The sequence below is a fragment of the Salvelinus sp. IW2-2015 genome, linkage group LG1 (genome assembly GCF_002910315.2).
Source record: "Salvelinus sp. IW2-2015 linkage group LG1, ASM291031v2, whole genome shotgun sequence".
In the NCBI taxonomy this organism is placed as follows: domain Eukaryota; kingdom Metazoa; phylum Chordata; class Actinopteri; order Salmoniformes; family Salmonidae; genus Salvelinus; species Salvelinus sp. IW2-2015.
In genome coordinates, this window is record NC_036838.1 from 35,398,005 (window position 1) to 35,417,186 (window position 19,182).

At 43.7% G+C, this 19,182-nt stretch overlaps 1 protein-coding gene across 1 annotated transcript in view; it reads right to left on the reverse strand.

Annotated features, from left to right (window-relative positions):
* LOC111966447 (testis-expressed protein 264 homolog) overlaps window positions 1-19,182 on the reverse strand; it is a 140,451-nt gene that overhangs the window by 23,020 nt on the left and 98,249 nt on the right. Inside the window, exon 3 of the mRNA XM_023991082.2 lies at window positions 1,680-1,872. Within this exon, the coding sequence (XP_023846850.1) occupies window positions 1,680-1,872 (193 nt within the window). The remainder of the gene's footprint in view (window positions 1-1,679; window positions 1,873-19,182) is intronic.

The following is a 19,182-nucleotide window of genomic DNA, read 5'->3' on the forward strand; positions in this document are numbered from 1 at the left end:
TGACATTTAACATTCTTAAAATAAAGTGGTGATCCTAACTGACCTAAAACAGGGAATGTTTACTCGGATTAAATGTCAGGAATTGTGAAAAACCGAGTTTAAATGTATTTGGCTAAGGTGTATGTAAACTTCCGACTTCAACTGTATCTACCTCAATTACCTCGTACCCCTGCACATCGACTCGTGTATATAGCAAAGTTACAGTTACTCATTTTTCTATTATTTCTCTATTTTTCTCTCTGTATTGTTGGGAAGGACCTGTAAGTAAGCATCTCACTACACCGGTTGTTTACGAAGCATGTGACAAATAAAATGTGACTTTATTTGATTTGACACACACACACAGCTTATGTTTGCTGTTAGTATTGCAGAACTGTGTTGACCCACTGTTTAAACTCTGATTGCTGTAGACTGCTGGGGGACTGACATATTGATTATTGAAGCAATTTAGATTTAGAGTGAAAGTGAAAGATCCTCAGGTCACAACACAGTACACCAGACAGCCTCCCACACTGCCATAAATCCTCACTACATGACAGGGCCAAGAGAAAGAGAGAGAGGGAGAGAGAGGGGAGATGGTGAGGAAGGAGAGAGAGAGGGGGGTGAGGAAGGAGAGAGAGGGGAGAGAGGAAGGAGCAACAGGAAAGGAGAGGGAGATGCATGGAAAGGGCGAGAGAGTCAACATTTGGAGTAAACTGAACTCAGTGGGCTTTCTGAAGTCTGATGGTTAAACAAATACAAAATATTAAATTCTACCAATGAACACCCTTTTGTCTCAATTTGGTGTTGTTGACAAATAAATGAAACGCTGTGAACGCCACAAACTCCCAGCATGTCGCTGGTGTCTGTGCTTGTATATGTCATCATCAATAGACGGGCAGTGTCCTCCTCAATGACCAATAGCAGACTCTCACCATGGTAACCAGTTCTGAACCTACACAGACATCATTACATGAATGGGCACAGAACAAAGGAAAGACAAGTCAACAACGGTCAACAATAATTACGAAAAAGAACAAAGGAAAGACATTAACTCCCACAATACAGGGCATAGGATTAACAAAACTAGTGCACTATTGGAGGAAGAGCCTCCGTGAGCCCTTGCTTCCCCATTCCCCCTCTGTCACTTCCTCTCAGTCAAGCCATCTTAGTCTACATCTACAGCCCACACAGTCTTATCCGCACACACACCAACCCGCTTCCCTTACAAAATGATTTGTGCAAAGACGAAGTCAATATCGCTACTGTGCTAAACTGAAGGCCCTATCAAGTTTAAAAGACTAACAAATTGTGCTTGAAGAAACGTAGTTACAGTGACAGAACATTTACAGGGACTCATATATCAGCTGTTGGATGGAATCAACGTGGTGGGGCACTGAGTGCAGCTCCTGTTGAAAAATACCTACAGCTACATCCTAGCCTTACCTTGGGATAGACTAGACGTGTAGCCTGTTGATCTGCAAACTCACTTAAGTAACAAATACTTCAAACAAATCTCTTAGTCAAACAAGCTGTTCAGGAAGAGACAGTTCAATGCTTTTGTCTTTCTTTCCTCTACTGGCCACCCTAAGTCTAATTTCAACTTCTTTGATGTTTTCTTGCTATGAAACGAGCTAAAAAACATCTTTGTTGCTTGACCGTTTCAGTGGTTGTATGGAGAGAGGAGGGGATTAGAGTACCTGCAATATCCGTCCCTCTGTCCTGGTCCGAGGATTCCTCTGTCACCGGTGTTTTGGCCGCTGTCTGTCTGATGAGCTCGGGCACAACGAAGCCAGTGTGGTGGAAACCACTCTGGGAGGACAGTGGAGCCATGTAGTGGGTCAGGTCCCCTGTATTGATCTCAATGAATGGCCAGGCATGGAGCTGCCTCTCCTGTGGGGGGGGGGGGGGGGGGGGGGGGGGGGGGGGGGGGGGGGGGGGGGGGGGGGGGGGGGGGGGGGGGGGGGGGGGGGGGGGGGGGGAGTGAGAGAGAGAGAGAGAGAGAGAGAGAGAGAGAGAGAGAGAATATGTTTCATTCCCATTGACAAGAGGCAGTGCATTTTATGAGATCTGCCCTCCACTCCTGAGCTTGTCTAAGGCTCAACCGCTCTGTATCTAAAAAACACTTACGTCAACAATGTAGGGTGAGTTACTCTAAAGAAGAACTAAGTCTTTCTCTAAAGAAAGACGGCTGCTGTAGACCAGAAAGACTTGTCAGTTTGACCAGGTACCACATCTATAAGCACTGTATTACTCCCATAACAATAAACTGAGCTGTGAACCATTAAGCCAATTTGGTCAGTGTTAAAGCATGACATAATTTCTCTCCTCTCCCACTCTAGTCTGAACTACACACAACAGTATATATATTCTTTCCAGGAGGAGATAGCCTCCTGCTTGAGACCTTTACTCCACTCCCTGCTCATAACGTTTAACGCTACGCAGTTTGCTTATCCAGCACACCCTGATTAGAACAAGGTTGTGTGAGGGATGAGCAGACACAGACATGGGGACACACAAAAGCGCACGCACACATACACACACCAATTATTCTTAATTTAATGAGCCAGTCTCTTTTGTCACAGAAAAAAACAGACACACTCCAGTAATTTAAAAAAGTGTTTACACACTGAGAAAACCTGGATACAGACATTTATATGCTGTGTAACCTAACACAGGGTAGTGAGCTAGTCAATATGAGGAGTGATACAGTGCCTTCAGAAAGTATTCATACCCCTTGACCTATTCCACATTTTGTTGTGTTACAGCTTGAATTCAAAATGGATTAAATAGACGTTTTCCTTCACCCAACTACACACAATACCACATAATGACATTTTAGCAAATTCTATTGAAAATTAAATACAGAAATATCTCATTTACATAAGTATTCACACCCCTGAGTCAATACATGTTAGAATCACCTTTGTCTTTCTGGGTAAGTCTATAAGAGCTTTGCACACCTGGATTGAACAATTATTGCACATTATTCTTAAAAAAATTCTTCAAGCTCTATCAAGTTGATTGTTTGATCATTGCTAGACAGCCATTTTCAAGTCTTGCCATAGATTTTCAAGCCGATTTAAGTCAAAACTGTAACTAGGCAACTCAGGAACATTCAATGTCATCTTGGTAAGCAACTCCAGTGTATATTTGGCCTTGTGTTTTAGGATATTGTTCTGCTGAAAGGTGAATTTGTCTCCCAGTGTCTGTTGAAAAGCAGACTGACCCAGGTTTTCCTCTAGGATTTAGCCTGGGCTTAGCTCTATTCCGTTTGGTAGTGGTTGCATCATGCTATGGATATGCTTTGCATCGGCAAGGACTAGGGAGTTTTTTTATATAAAAAATATGAAGAGTGGTACTCAAGGATGTGTTGTGTTGGATTTGCCCCAAACAGAACGCTTTTGTATTCAAAAATCCCTGAGCGGTTTCCTTCCTCTCCGGCAACTGAGTTAGGAAGAACGCCTGAATCTTTGTAGTGACTGGGTGTATTGACACACCATCCAAAGTGTAATTAATAACTTCACCATGCTCAAAGGGATATTCAATATCTTATTATTGTTTCACCCATCTACCAATATGTGCCCTTCTTTGCCAGGCTTTGGAAAACCTCCTTGGCCTTTGTGGTTGAATCTGTGTTGGAAATTCACTGCTCGACCGAGGGACTTTTCAAATAATTTTATGTGTGGGGTACAGTGATTCAAAAATCATGTTTAACACTATTATTGCACACAGAGTGAGTCCATGCAACTTATTGGGAATTATTAAGCACATTTTTACTCCTGAACTTATGTAGGCTTGCCCTAATAAAGGGGTTGAATACTTATTGACTGAAGACATTTCAGCTTTTCATTTGCTATTAATTTGTAAGAAATTCAAAATACAAAAAATAATTCTAATTTGATATTATGGGGTGTTGTGTGTATGCCAGTAACACAAAATCTCAATTTAATCTATTTCAAATTCAGGCTGTAACACAATTGTTTTTTGAAAAAGTCAATGGGTGTGAATACTTTCTGAAGCCACTGTATATACAGATATTCCACAAGTGCTGTGATCCATTTAGCAGCATAGATTGACCTTTGATTGAGGATCAGTTTCAGCAAATGGAATCATCTTTAGAGCAGGGGCACATTACTCCTTAGAGGGACAATCTTTAGAGAACATTAGAAGAACCTTCCCTAAAAAGAAAAGCAGCACGTTAGGCTTCTCAAGTCAACCTGTTTTGTTGCGCTTGAATTCCGCAAACCCAATGATCACCATGTTTCTGCAGCTTTAAAATGAGAGCCGTAAGYTTCTCACATTCCCACTATAATATATGTGTCTGGTGAATGAATATACATTTCTGTGAGAAGTTCCTCCATGCAAGTCCATTAACAAACCATGTACATATGCTGTATGTGTAGCTGGGTTAAAATGATGTTGAATAATAAACTACATTCATCAAYCTGACTCCAATTACCATGTGAATAAATGCTACAGACATTTAACATTTGAGTAATTTAGCAGATTCTCTTATCCAGTGTGACTTACAGTTAGTGCATTCATCTTAAGATAGCTAGGTGGGACAACCACAGGTATAGTAAGTACTCTTTTCCTCAATAAAGTAGCTATCAGCAAGGTCAGAGCTAGAAGGGGAGGGGTGTTGAGGTGAGGAGGGGGATTATTTAAAATACTCTTTGAAGATGTGTGGTTTCAGGTGCTTTCGGGGAGATGGGCAGGGCCTCCGCAGTCCAAGCTTCAGGGGGAAGCTGATTCCACCATTGGGGTGCCAGGACAGAGAAGAGCTTGGACTGGGCTGAGCGGGAGCTGTCCTCCCGTAGCGGTGAGAGGGCCAAAAGGCAAGATGTGGCAGAACGGAGTGCTCTGGTTCGTGTGTAGGGTTTGAGCATAGCCTGAAGGTAGGGAAGGGCAGTTCCTCTTGCTGCTCCGTAGGCAAGCACCATGGTCTTGTAGTGGATGTGAGCTTCTACTGGTAGCTATTGCAGTGTGCAGAGGAGCAGGGTGACATGGGAGAACTTGGGAAGGTTGAAAACCAGCCGGGCTGCAGCGTTCTGGATAAGTTGCAGGGGTTTTATGGCACAAGCGGGGAGCCTAACCAACAGCGAGTTGCAGTAGTTCTAGCGGGAGATGACAAGTGCCTGGATTAGGACCACTTCCTGTGTGAGGTAGGGTTGTACTCTACGGATGTTGTAGAGCATGAACCTACAGGAGTGAGTCACTGCTTTGATGTTGGCAGAGAACGACAGGGTGTTGTCAAGAGTCACGCCAAGGTTCTGTGCACTCTGGGAGGKCGACACTGTGGAGTTATCAACCGTGATGGAGAGGTCTTTGAACAGGCAGGCCTTCACCGGGGGGAAGAGCAGCTCCGTCTTGTCGAGGTTGAGCTTAAGGTGGTGGGCCGACATCCAAGCTGATTTATCTGCCAGGCACACAGAGATGCATGCTGCCACCTGGGTGTCAGGTGGGAAGGAGAAAAGTAATTGAGTGTCATCTGCATAGCAGATAGTTCTGTGTGAGTGGGACCAGTGGACTCAATAGGCTCAGTGAATGAGGAATGGATATCCTCAACTCTCTTTTCCAAGTGGTTGACAAAGTCGTCCGCAGAGAGGGAGGAGTAAGGGGAGGGGTGGAGGATTAAGGAGGGAGGACAAGGTGGAAAATAGTTTCCTAGGGTTAGAGGCAGATGCTTAAAATTTGGAATGATAGAAAGTGGGGTTAGCAGCAGATACAGAGAAAGAGAAGGTAGAGAGGAGGGAGTGAAGTTTAGTTTTCCTCATTTTACGATTAGCTGCCCGCTTGCAATGAGTCACCCAGCCACGGAGCAGGAGGGGAGGCTCGAGCCGGCTGGGAGGAAAGGGAGAGTAGGGTCATAGAGGCAGAATCAGGAGGGAGAAGGATTTAGCAGAAAAGAGAGATGATAGGATAGAAGAGGAGAGAGTAGTGGGAGAGAGAGAGAGCGAAGATTGCGACAGAGCATGACCATCTGGGTATTGGCTGAGTGGCTAGGGTTGGAGGAAAGGGAGACAGACAAGGAAACAAAGCACTTATCAGAGACCTGGAGGGGGGTTGCAGTAAGATTAGTAGGCGAACAGTCTCTAGTAAAGATGAGGTCAAGCGTATTGCCTGCCTTGTGAGTTACAGGGGATTGGGAAAAGGTGAGGTCAAAAGAGTCAAGGACAGGAAAGAGAGAGTTGTAAAGAAAATAATCGAAGGCAGACGTCGAGAGGTTGAAGTCACCMAKTACAAAGAGGTGAGCCAGCGTCAGGAAATGAGCTTATCAAGGTGTCAAGATCATTGAGAAACTCTACAAGGGCACCTGGTGKGCAATAGATGACAACAATGTTAAGCTTGAGTGGACAAGTGACAGTGACAGCATGGAATTCAAAAGAGAAGATGGACAGGTGAGAGCCAGTTAGGAGAAATGAGTAGCCGTGTGCCACCACCGCGACGACCAGATGCTCTCAGACTATGAGAGAAAATGTAGTCAGACGAAGAGGGAACAGCTGGTGTAGCAGTGTTCTCTGGGGTGATCCAGGTCTCTGTCAGCCCAAAAAGTTAAGGGACTGAAGGGCAGCATAGGCTGGGATGAACTCTGTGTTCTTGACCGCAGATCGGCAGTTACAAACGCGGCCAGAGACCCACACGTGTTGTGCGTGCAGGGTACACTAAATTAGAAGGATTGCAGCCAAGGGGTGGGGAGCGTCTGTAAAACCTACAGGGAAAGGAGCGAACAGGTATAGAAAACACACACATAGTTGCCAAAGCTACAAAAGAGCAAAACTAGATAATCTGAAAATAAATAAAATACTCAAGTGCGAGAATGGTGAGGAAGGTGTCTCTTTCCTTCCTCGAATGACTTGGCAGAACCGTCTTAATTTCGGCAACAAGACCGCCACTGACACAACCGCCGCTTACACGGCTGCCGCTGAGAAACTAGGGGAGACTGAAGTACTAAAACAAATTGCTAATTGTCTAGCAGAGGTGAAGAGCACACCTCCCTGTAGTAATTGCCGATTGCCTAGGAGAGGCAATACAGCCACTGATTACCAAAACAAGTCACAAATTGCCCTGCCCCTTAATCCTGGTTGACGTGTCAACAATCAACTGCGAGTTATGAGCAGTTCACACACCAAGTAGGCTACTGGGAAGACAGACAGCACTTAAATAAMACTACATGACCAAAAGTAGGCCTACACACATTCATTCAACTGATCAGACGGATAACGAGTGAAACTAATGGGTCAATCTGGGATTCAAACAACAACAAAGGATACCCAGCCACTGTTTTTGGTAGACATCATTGCACATGTCCCTATCCCACCCGGAGGGTGTCCAGAGACCAACGGATGAATAGCCTACTTAAGATTCAAATTAAAATACCCCACACCATGAAGAGGAAAAAAACATCCTTTAGTAAGGGCTTTTAGCCTCCCTCTCTGGAATATTTCACCTCGGAAAAATATTCTAAATGAGTTTCAGATGTTTGGTGATTACACACATGCTTAGAGCGCCAATCCATGTGGAAGCGAATCCACCTCGATGTGCCAAGAGATTGGAGCGGGATTGGAGGTTTGAAAATGTGGCCCACAAAGGACCATGAGAAGCGGAGTGATCCAAACGAGACCTGGGGATATAAATGCCAGGAGTGTGATATCGAGAAGTCACAGTTTCATAGTGATTGAATTACACTACATGACCAAAAGTATGTGGACACCTGCTCGTCCCATCCAAATCATGGGCATTAATATGGAGTTGGTCCCCCTTTTGCTGCTATAACAGCCTCCACTATTCTGGCAAGGCTTTCCACTATATGTTGGAACATTGCTGCAGGGACTTGATTCCATTCAGCCACAAGAGCATTAATGAGGTCAGGCACTGATGTTGGACGATTAGGCCTGGCTCACAGTCAGCGTTCCAATTCATCCCAAAGGTGTTTGATGGAGTTGAGGTCAGGGCTCTGTGCAGGCCAGTTAAGTTCTTCCACACCAATCTCAATAAACCATTTCTCTATGTTCTTCGCTCTTTGAAATGGTAAATCATGGTTGTTTCTCTAGAAAATACCATGAACCGCGATTGACCACACGCTGTGCTCCCACGTCAGCTAGTCTCGACGATTTCTGTATCACAGAGTCCAAGAAGGTCATCATCTCTCCCAACTACAGATGTCTATGTCACCACTTTCCTTGGGTGGAGGCAAGCGGCAGTGTGATGAAAGAGGGGAGTTTATAAATATTCTAGAACATTTACCCTAAAGAGAACATTAGGCTTTCATAATTCATAATTGTGCTGCTAAACTTTTAATTCATGCCCAAGACATTCCAGAGAATTGACAGCTTTACTATATGTATAGTACAGTCACAGCATCACACAGAGTACATAGAATGGGTTGTGGGGGCACCATGTTTCAGTGTTGTAAGTGCTGGGTGTATTGTGCCCTATGGAGGAGGTAGAGGAATAGAGGCAGTGGTTGTGGAGGTGTGCAATCCCCTCTCCAATTTAGGGGACGAGAGAGAATGGGAGAGGGGGGAGGAGAGGGCAGGTGATTAGTTTTTCATTGGGCATGGTCGGCAGTGTGAACAACGCTGATTGATTGGTTTTAATTAGGGCTGTCAAAGTGAACGTGTTAATACAGCGTTAATGCTTACATTTTAAATGCCGTACATTTTTTTGGACACCATTAATGCATTTTCTTAGTTTGACACCCTGAACCATCCATAGTTCAAATTTAAGCCCTGGCTGACGATGCGCTAGTTTGGCAACCACTTTACTAGCTAGCTACTTGTATGAATGAATGATGGAGAATGAAGGTGCTTTTAAATGTCAAATTCAATTTCAAATCACTCCCAGATGGCTCTCTGGATAAACCTAAAGTAATTTGCATCAACTGCCGCGCTGAATTTGTTTATCACCGAAGTACATTGAGTCTTCGTTATCATTTACAAGYGAAAACGCAATGTTGACGCCGACAATACAAGTAATGTTACTAGTAGCAATGGAGGACATCTTCGGCAGGCTAAGCTAGAAGAGTGTGCCGGAACACATCGAAGAAAACTGGAAACTGCATTCACACGCTCTGGCCATAATGAAGACAGAAGAGAGGCACTATGCTGAAACGTGTGCCGGGCATTTCATGGATCTAGCAAAGCAGTGGAACATTGAAAACAAAGTTACCACAGTTTGCACAGACAGTGCACGGAACATGATTGCAGCTGCGAGACATCTGCCTTTTGACACCTGCCCATGCACCGCGCACAGTCTATGAAGGTCCATCACAGTGTCCCTACAGAGCAGCGCCCTAGCCAAATGCTAATTTTTTTCGGGGCATTTCAAACACAGCCCACCAAACGCTTGGACAACAGCAAGTTGTAAATGGGCAAAAGAAGGAGTCACTCGCACAAGATGTCACAACAAGATGGAATTCCACTCCGCGGAAATGCTATTCTTGTGGGGACTTCTGGTCCCCAGAAGTATAATTAAACACGTCCTCACACACACACATGCACATCCACACATCAAATAAAATGTTATTTGTCACATGCGCCGAATACCTTACAGTGAAATGCTCACTTACAAGGCCTTAACCTACAAAGCTTTAAGAAGTTAAGAAAAAAAATTGTTAAGTAAAAAATAGATAAAAATAAAAGTAACAAACAATTAAACAGCAGCAGTAAAATAACAATAGCGAGGCTATATACATGGGGTACCGGTACAGAGTCAATGTGCGGGGGCACCAGTTAGTCAAGGTAATTGAGGTAATATGTAAATGTAGGTAGAGTTAACGTGACTATGCATAGATAATAAACAAAGAGTAACAGCAGTGTAAAAGAGGGGTCTGGGTAGCCCTTTGATGAGTTGTTCAGGAGTCTTATGGTTTGGGTGTAGAAGCTGTTAAGAAGCCTTTCGGACCTGGACTTGGCACTCTGGTACTGCTTACCGTGAGGTAGCAGAGAGAACAGTCTATGACTTGGGTGGCTGGAGACCTTTGACAATTTTTAGTGCCTTCCTCTGACACCGCCTGGTATAGAGGTCCTGGATGGCAGGAAGCTTGGTCCCAGTCATGTACTGGGCCATACGCACTACCCTCTGTAGTGCCTTGCGGTTGGAGCCCGAGCAGTAGCCATACCAGGAATTTAAAGCTTCAGCCATTCAAAATGACTGTTCTCCCAATTACTGATTGGAGGCTTGGCTATAAGAAAAAATCAACTGGCTCTATGGATAAAGAGCATAAACTTGTCCAACAATGTCATGAATTCCACAGAACATAAACCTGTGACCATACACTACAGTCGTCCTCCTATTTCTTTTCACTGAGCCAGTTGCAAAGACAAACAAGAATGTTGACATTTTCAGATGATAAAGCTGTGCTCTTCCTCTGTACAATATGCCCAGAGAGTGAAAACAACCTCTAACAAGGTACTGATGTGGCAGGCAAAATYTTTATTTAGCACCAAATTTGAGCAAAATAAAMATTTGCGATTAATCGCAATTAACYACAGAATTGAATGCGATTAATCGCAATTAATTATTTTTTATCATTTGACAGACCTAGTTTTAATCTAATCTTGTTTAAAATAGGCATGATATGAATCACCTGCTACACATGAAGCCCTCCCCAGTCCCCAGGACTACTGTCATATGCAAATGAGCCACAGCCACATTGTCCTTGAACCATCTCAGATAATAGGAGCAGGAGGAAGGAGACAAAGACATTAAGCCGCACACCGACCGCCGTCTCTGAGGGAAAGAGTGTCAGCAGAGAGAAGAAGAGACAGGATGGGCGGTGACAAATAGAGAATGATAGAGAGAGAGAGTTATAGATAGAGAAAGATGTAGAGAGAGATAGCAAGAGAGAGACAGAGACAGACAGAGAAAGAGGGAAAATGTGTCAAAAGCAACTAAACTGCAAATAAATTACCACTAGCTACGTACACGTGTCGGAGCCACTAAAACGGGTGCTCATTCCCGAGTGTCTGATCTCTCCACTGCCTTTGCACAGATCTGTAAACCTTTATAGCCTGAGGGTGGTGAGGACACGAGGAGAAACCAGGGCCATTTCTCTTTGAATTCCAGAGATGCTCCTGCAGTATATAAGCGATAGATACTGTGGCATCACTGTGACAGGCAGAGTGAAGTGTTTACATGTACTGAGACTGATTTGACAGATGAGGCACATACATGCAAGATAATAATAACTACTAGCTGCAATCGTTGTCTGTGATATAACAATCAAGAAGATCTCTCTCCCCAGCTCATTGAAACACACCAGAGAAGCCAGTCACTTGGGAATACAGTTAAGTGAATTATGTTGATTACAATCTGATGGCATAATCATTTCAGACTCTACAAATGATTAATTCCTGTGAATATAACCAGTAGGGAGGAATTTGCCACTATTGCAGGAAGTAATGGTTACAGGAAGTAATGGTTCTCTCAGTTTCAAACCGCTCTGGCGCTAGCACAATCACTAGCATMATTATTGTCAAGCAGCTATTTAAAGCCTGATATTAATTACTGTCCATCTCAGAAAAGTAGAAGTCAGTCAACAATCAAGGTGAATACAAATGATCAATTACATCGGTTAACCAACGGCAGGGACCAACATAGAGCAGAGGTGATTTATAAAATCCTTGGCGGCTTTTCGCAAATGTCACTACAAATCCTCTCTAAAAGCACCAAGAGTGTTCAAAGTATAGGGCATCAACGTATTTCCTGGACATGTCCGGACTTGTGCTTCTGTAGTGTTGTTGTGACTAATAAAGATGACATGAAAGCTGAGACATATATTCTATTGAGGAAGTAATTAACCTCCTAGACCTCCACAGCTTCAGGACACAACAGACTTCAATCACACTCCAACACAGCAGCATCTACAACACACACTGACTTAATGGATGTACATCTACAATGGATGTATTAGTTGGAGAGAAAGAGAGCGAGGGAGAGGGAGAAAGTGAGAGACAGACAGAGAGAGAGAGAGAGAGAGAGAGGAGAGAGCTCCATCAATCCACCTGTCGCTACATGTTTAAACTGCTTCACATGTTCTCTGCCTAGGCCTTGCAGTAGTAAATGTGCTATGCTCTGTATTTAACACAGAAAGAGCATATGAATAATGGATGGCCAACATTTATCGTTAGATTTACGGCCCATCGACGCCCCGACTGTTTCATTTCCCAGCTACGCTGATCCATTTGTCCGCCACATCATTTTAACTCCCTGATTTGACAGCCAAAGAAGTTACCACCCACGTGCATTAATTACCAATAATAAATAGATCAGCGCATCCATTGTCTCCCGGTAGCTCCGCTCCCCCTCCTCCTCCTCCTCCTCCGACACCATCTGATATTTTACTCCCACCGCGGAGGAAATAAAGAAAGAAATCGGAGATAGATTAACTGGCCTGTTGTAATCAAAATGGCGCACCTGGCACGAACGTTTTTCATTACGGCGGGAGGATGTACGATTTCCTCCCTCCTCCTCCCCCTGCCCTTTTCCCCGTGTCGCAATTCTGCATCGCCGTGTTCCTGGTTGGAGAAGATCCATTTTGCTGGCTGGCGAGCCCGGGAGTCAACATGCTTCTACTTAACCTACTCAGTCTGGGGCGAGAGGTTTAATCAGGGATGATGGGACTGAGATRGGCTCTGCTCTCAGATGGAGGACGGAGTGGTAGATAAGGTTGTCCATCTAGTCAGAGCAAATAAGTCACCTGGTCCTGGAGGGGTTATCCTCACAACACCTCTACTAACCTCTCTGAATCTACACACCACTGAACAGTATAGCTTAGCATATAAACAGCAGAGCACAGCACTTCTCTGTCTGTTGACTCCACTGTGGAGCATTGGCAAAGATGAGCACTAACCACATACAAAGAAGAGACTAAAAAACATTAGACAAGGATGCATATTGGTGAACACAATTATACAATACATGTATTATGATGAGTAACAATGCCTTTATAATTGTTCTACAAAAATGGCCCACAATGCAGTTGTGCTGCTTTACTCCCTCTGTTACGTGACCTGCTCCTCAATAATTCAGCTGCTTTGTTAAGCATTGACAAAAACAGTGTTTTTCTTGGTTAAACAGGCATTTAGGTGGCTCCTGTGCTGCACAGTAATTGGTCTTATCACTTTACCAAATTCTTTCACCTCATTTGCTCTCATGTAAAATGCATATGGCTCTGGGGTTAGTATGGAGTGTGGCGTTTTAACGGCCATATAACAATTGACAGTGCAGCTGCTCCACAGAGCTAAAGACACAGAGTTTAACTCAGGCTATATAAAATACACAGAGTTGCATATAGGAATCCAAGCTATTTGAAGATCAAACTGGGCTTCAATGTCTAGACACACCAATCTTAATGTGAGAACATCTGTGTGTATATCGAGCTGTAAAGTCTGAACATCACAGTGTGTTAAGAGTAAATACATTATCTACCCAGCCATTACAATTCACCCCTGCATCTTCCCGTTCTTATCTCATCCCATGTATTATAAATTAAGAAATGCTTTATAGATTATTTAATCAACATGCTATGGTTGATATATAGGACTGACCTCCACAACAACAGCTATTCAACTGCACCTGAGGGCATAACTACCTTCCTGACAGAATCCATACAGTAGGTCACTGTACATGTAAACCAAAGACTGGTATATTTAGTGTGAATGCTTCCTTGTCTGGACTATGAGCCTGATCTAGAGGTGCAGTGTATCAGTGGTAACCACTAACCACATGCAAACCCAGCAGCACACACAGAGAGAGGGAGGAACACTTGGCACCAAAGTGTAATGACCTTTCTCAGAGTTGATATCATTACCTCTCACTTGAGTATGCTGTTTGGTGTACTAGATCATTGTGCTGGGAGCCTTCCAGATAGAGACCGACCAACACGAGAGGAGGGAGGAGAAGGGATATCAAAGAAAAGAACACTTTGTGCAAAAACATCCCTAAAAAACACATGGCAACTATATAACAAACACCCATTAGCTAAAAAGGAACTGACTCACACTGCGGCATAACACTGGTATTCTTGGATGCTCCATAAACAAAGTAATGGATTTTACACCAATGTTTTGGTCAATAGAACTTCATCAGGGCCTCCATTTGCTGCCATTTAAACAGATGATCAAAACTACCCCTACTACTGGAGAGAGAAGAGGGATTCAGGATAGAGCTTTTGGACACATAGCACCAAACTTTAAACTGTCCCGCAAATAAATGAACAAGAGAATGCTGACATTGAAGGCAGATTATCATGAGAGAGCTTCAGCCTCCTGGATCGATGGTGAAATCCCTGACTAATTAAACGAAACCAAGACAAAGAAACCCAGAGATAGGAGAGCAAAGAGTGGAGCAGCGGAGACAAAAAAGGGAGCGAGCACAAATTGATCGAGCAAGCGCAGCCAATTGGTATGCAAGGACAAGGTTCAACTCCCTCAATATAAACTAAGCCTAATTGGATTTTCTGTCTATGAAAGCAAACAATTTTAAGGAAGGAGTTAGCGCCGTTAACGATAATTTGTTTAATTGGGAAGTTCATTAAGTGCCAGTGTGACTGGAGGGGGTAAGACAGGGACAACTAGGAGGAGAGGGGGAGAGGAGGAGAGAGAGAGAGAGAGAAAGAGAGAGAGACAGAGGCAGAAGAGGGTCCTGTGGGGGTTTGTCGTGACTTTGCTCTCTCTGCCAGCTGCTCTGAGACAGACGGCCTCCCTCTCCACAGAGATTAAACAAGTGAAGGGAACACAGGTACTGTAAAAACACCCCTGGAGCCTGATTTAGAATACTGAAGCATTTTACAAGCCACAGCAAAAATACATGCAGCCATGGCATAATAACTATGAGMCCTAGTGTCTTTAGAGGTTGCCTATTTAACATTTATCGATAACTGTAGAGCACTGTGCAGTACATTTGGGCCTTACACAAACCACTGGTAATAAACAGAAAAGCAACACCACTTGGTTTTCATGTCTTTAATACACCTTYCTCCCTCTTTCGATCTTTTACTAGACGCCAATACAGAACCGTCCTTTCATTTGCAGATGTGGGTGATGGCTGTAGCCCTGTTTGTCCTTCACCCGGGGCAGAGTGTTTCAAAAGGTCTCTGTGATAGGCTCAGACATCATTCATGCTACTCCTTTTCATGTGCCATCTCTCACCCCTCTCCTTGTGACAAGCCCAGTGACAGCAGCGGAATGAGGGAGGGAGAGAGGAGAGCAGAATTCTCTAGAATGCTCTTTTATTATTCTCCTACGATGATTGATAACTACTGCACAATTTAAAACACGCCTTCCAAACCATTCTTCCCCGAAACATGAGTAAATATTGGACTATAAATTGTACCTTCCTGTATTATACACTGAACAAGAATATAAACGCAACATGTAAAGTGTTGGTCCCATGTTTCATGAGCTGAAATAAAGCTCATTTCTCTCAAATTTTGTGCACAAATATGTTTACATCCCTGTTAGTGAGCATTTCTCCTTTGCCAAGCTAATCCATCCACCTGACAGCTGTGGCATATCAAGAATCTGATTAAACAGCATGATCATTACACAGGTGCACCTTGTGCTGGGAGACAATAAAAGGCCACTCTAAAATGTGTTGATTTGTCACACAACACAATGCCACCGACGTCTCAGGTTTCGAGAGAGAGTGCAATTGGCATGCTGAAGGAAGGTCCATCAGAGCTGTTACCAGATAATTTAATGTTTATTTCTCTACCATAAGCCGCCTCAAACGTTGTTTTTGAGAATTTGGCAACAGGCCTCACAACCGCAGACCACGTGTATGGCCTTCGTGTGGGCGAGCAGTTTGTTCACAACGTTGACATCAGCAGAGTGCCCCACGGTGGTGCTAGGGTTATGCTATGGGCAGGCATAATCTACGGACAACGAACACAATTGCATTTTATCAATGGCAATTTGAATGCACAGAGATGCCGTGACGAGATCCTGAGGCCCATTGTAAGGCCCATGTTTTAAGGTATCTGTGACCAACAGATGCATATCTGTATTCCAAGTCATGTGAAATCCATAGATTAGGGCCTAATTTATTTATTTTAATTGACTGATTTCCATATATGAACTGTAACTCATAAAAATCTTTGAAATTGTTGCATGTTGCGATTATGTTTTTGTTCAGTATACTGCTAAATTGTTTATCCTATTCTTCTGATGTTTATTCTATTCTACTGTTGCATTGTCGAGAAGGAACCTGCATGTAAGCATTTAGTTGGACGGTGTATACCATGTGTATCCCATACATACGACAAATATAACTTGAAACTAGAGTCAGGATCATACAGCTTCTTTGAAAGTACAGCGATATAAAGATAAATGTGCAGGGTCTTCATCACAAGCAGCATAGCATAAACCCATGGACACAGAGTTAAAGCTTTTGCGAAAAKAATCCATTACATCACATAGAGTTTGTATTTCCTCAGCCTTAATAATAGGATCACTGTCTCCTTCTTCCTGATCCATCTGTAGGGAACCCATCAATATCCTCCTAAAGCACTTCATTCCCTCCCTCGCACCAATCCTCGTCTCCTAATTGGCTAATGAGACATCATTGAAGGCCATTTTTCCCTCTGTCCACCAAAAGGTTAGGGGTCAAAGATAGATTGTGAAGAGGAGCTGCTGCAATATGACAACAAATAATGAAGCCCCCCATTAAACGGTCATCCTCTAAGGCAGGGATCTTCAACTAGATTCAGCCGTGGGCTGATTTCTTCTCGTGCGGATGGTCAGGGGCCCGGAACATAATTACAAACATTTTTAGACTGCAAATTGACCACAAGAAGCCCAGATATAATATTTGACCCAAAAAAATAACAATTTCAAACCTTGCTTACATTTGTATAAGATCACATATAGCTCTTGTGGGAATACTTTGGAACAGATTTCCCAAATTAAAATCACTTGGAGCTGATTTGCTGGTGTTTGTACAGTCTTTTATGGACAGCACTTTTTTCGAACTTGGGGGGCCAAATAAAAGCGGCGGGTCGCCAGTTGGGGTACCCTGCTCTAAGGCACGGAGAGGATTTACATGAATCCAAATGTTTCCCAGATACAGGAGATGACAAAGATGAATGCACAAATCAAAATAAGAGAAATTGGGTTTAATTGACTGTCAATTCAAGAAAATGCCTATTCAGATAGAAAGCAGAATTAAATATTTTGTAACTGGTGCAAATCAGAAAAAGTAGTTGCACAATGTGTAGGCCTAACCTCCTCTCTGTCGCTCTCTGTTTCTGTCTCTGTGTGACTCATATCTCAGGACTCCCCAAAGGATGAGATTCCTCTCTGCTCCGTCTCTGTCCCACTTCCTCTGCCCCAAGTTGTTCCAAAGAATCTCTCCATGATTCCAGCTGGGTTATTATACCAAATGATCATTAGCATGTATATAGGTGGATTCTTAGTGTGTCGTCTACTTATCCACTGAGCTGGGGAGGTTTGGGGTCCCAAGACACTAGATGCTGTTAGATATGTGGTGGAGATGGGCTGATCCTGTTCTAGTGGAGCTCCCAGAACAGTGTGTGTGACAGATATCAGGCAGACAAAACAACACAATACACTAGTAAAATAGACATGGCTTTCACTTAAGAACTACACATGCGTTGAAAGACCCTGTTGCCCTACTAGTGCAAGAAGACAGGATGTCTATAGACCAATGGCAGTACACTCTGTGAGAAAAATTACGTATTTACCTGATGACCGGATGAACCCAGAGTGGCTTATGATGCCCCAATCTGCATGGGAGGGGTGGGACCAATCATGACTAAGCATTTTTACTGTCAGCTATATACAGTGAGGGAAAAAAGTATTTGATCCCCTGCTGATTTTGTACGTTTGCCCACTGACAAAGAAATGATCAGTCTATAATTTTAATGGTAGGTTTATTTGAACAGTGAGAGACAGAATATCAACAAAAAATCCAGAAAAACGCATGTCAAAAATTTTATGAATTGATTTGCATTTTAATGAGGGAAATAAGTATTTGACCCCTCTGCAAAACATGACTTACTACTTGGTGGCAAAACCCTTGTTGGCAATCACAGAGGTCAGACGTTTCTTGTAGTTGGCCACCAGGTTTGCACACATCTCAGGAGGGATTTTGTCCCACTCCTCTTTGCAGATCTTCTTCAAGTCATTAAGGTTTCGAGGCTGACGTTTRGCAACTCGAACCTTCAGCTCCCTCCACAGATTTTCTATGGGATTAAGGTCTGGATACTGGCTAGGCCACTCCAGGACCTTAACGTGCTTCTTCTTGAGCCACTCCTTTGTTGCCTTGGCCGTGTGTTTTGGATCATTGTCATGCTGGAATACCCATCCACGACCCATTTTCAATACCCTGGCTGAGGGAAGGAGGTTTTCACCCAAGATTTGACGGTACCGTCCATCGTCCCTTTGATGCGGTGAAGTTGTCCTGTCCCTTTAGCAGAAAAACACCCCCAAAGCATAATGTTTCCACCTCCATGTTTGACGGTGGGGATGGTTTCTTGGGGTCATAGGCAGCATTCCTCCTCCTCCAAACAYGGCAAGTTGAGTTGATGCCAAAGARCTCCATTTTGGTYTYATCTGACCACAACACKTTSACCCAGTTGTCCTCTGAATCATTCAGATGTTCATTGGCAAACTTCAGACGGGCATGTATATGTGCTTTCTTGAGCAGGGGGACCTTGCGGGCGCTGCAGRATTTCAGTCCTTCACGGYRTAGTGTGTTACCAATTGTTTTCTTGATGACTATGGTCCCAGCTGCCTTGAGATCATTGACAAGATCCTCCTGTGTAGTTCTGGGCTGATTCCTCACCGTTCTCATGATCATTGCAACTCCACGAGGTGAGATCTTGCATGGAGCCTCAGGCTGAGGGAGATTGACAGKTCTTTTGTGTTTCTTCCATTTGCGAATAATCACAGAAACTGTTGTCACCTTCTCACCAAGCTGCTTGGCGATGGTCTTGTAGCCCATTCCAGCCTTGTGTAGGTCTACAATCTTGTCCCTGACATCCTTGGAGAGCTCTTTGGTCTTGGCCATGGTGGAGAGTTTGGAATCTGATTGATTGATTGCTTCTGTGGACAGGTATCTTTTATACAGGTAAGAAACTGAGATTAGGAGCACTCCCTTTAACAGTGTGCTCCTAATCTCCGTTCGTTACCTGTATGAAAGACACCTGGGAGCCAGAAAWCTTTTTGATTGAGA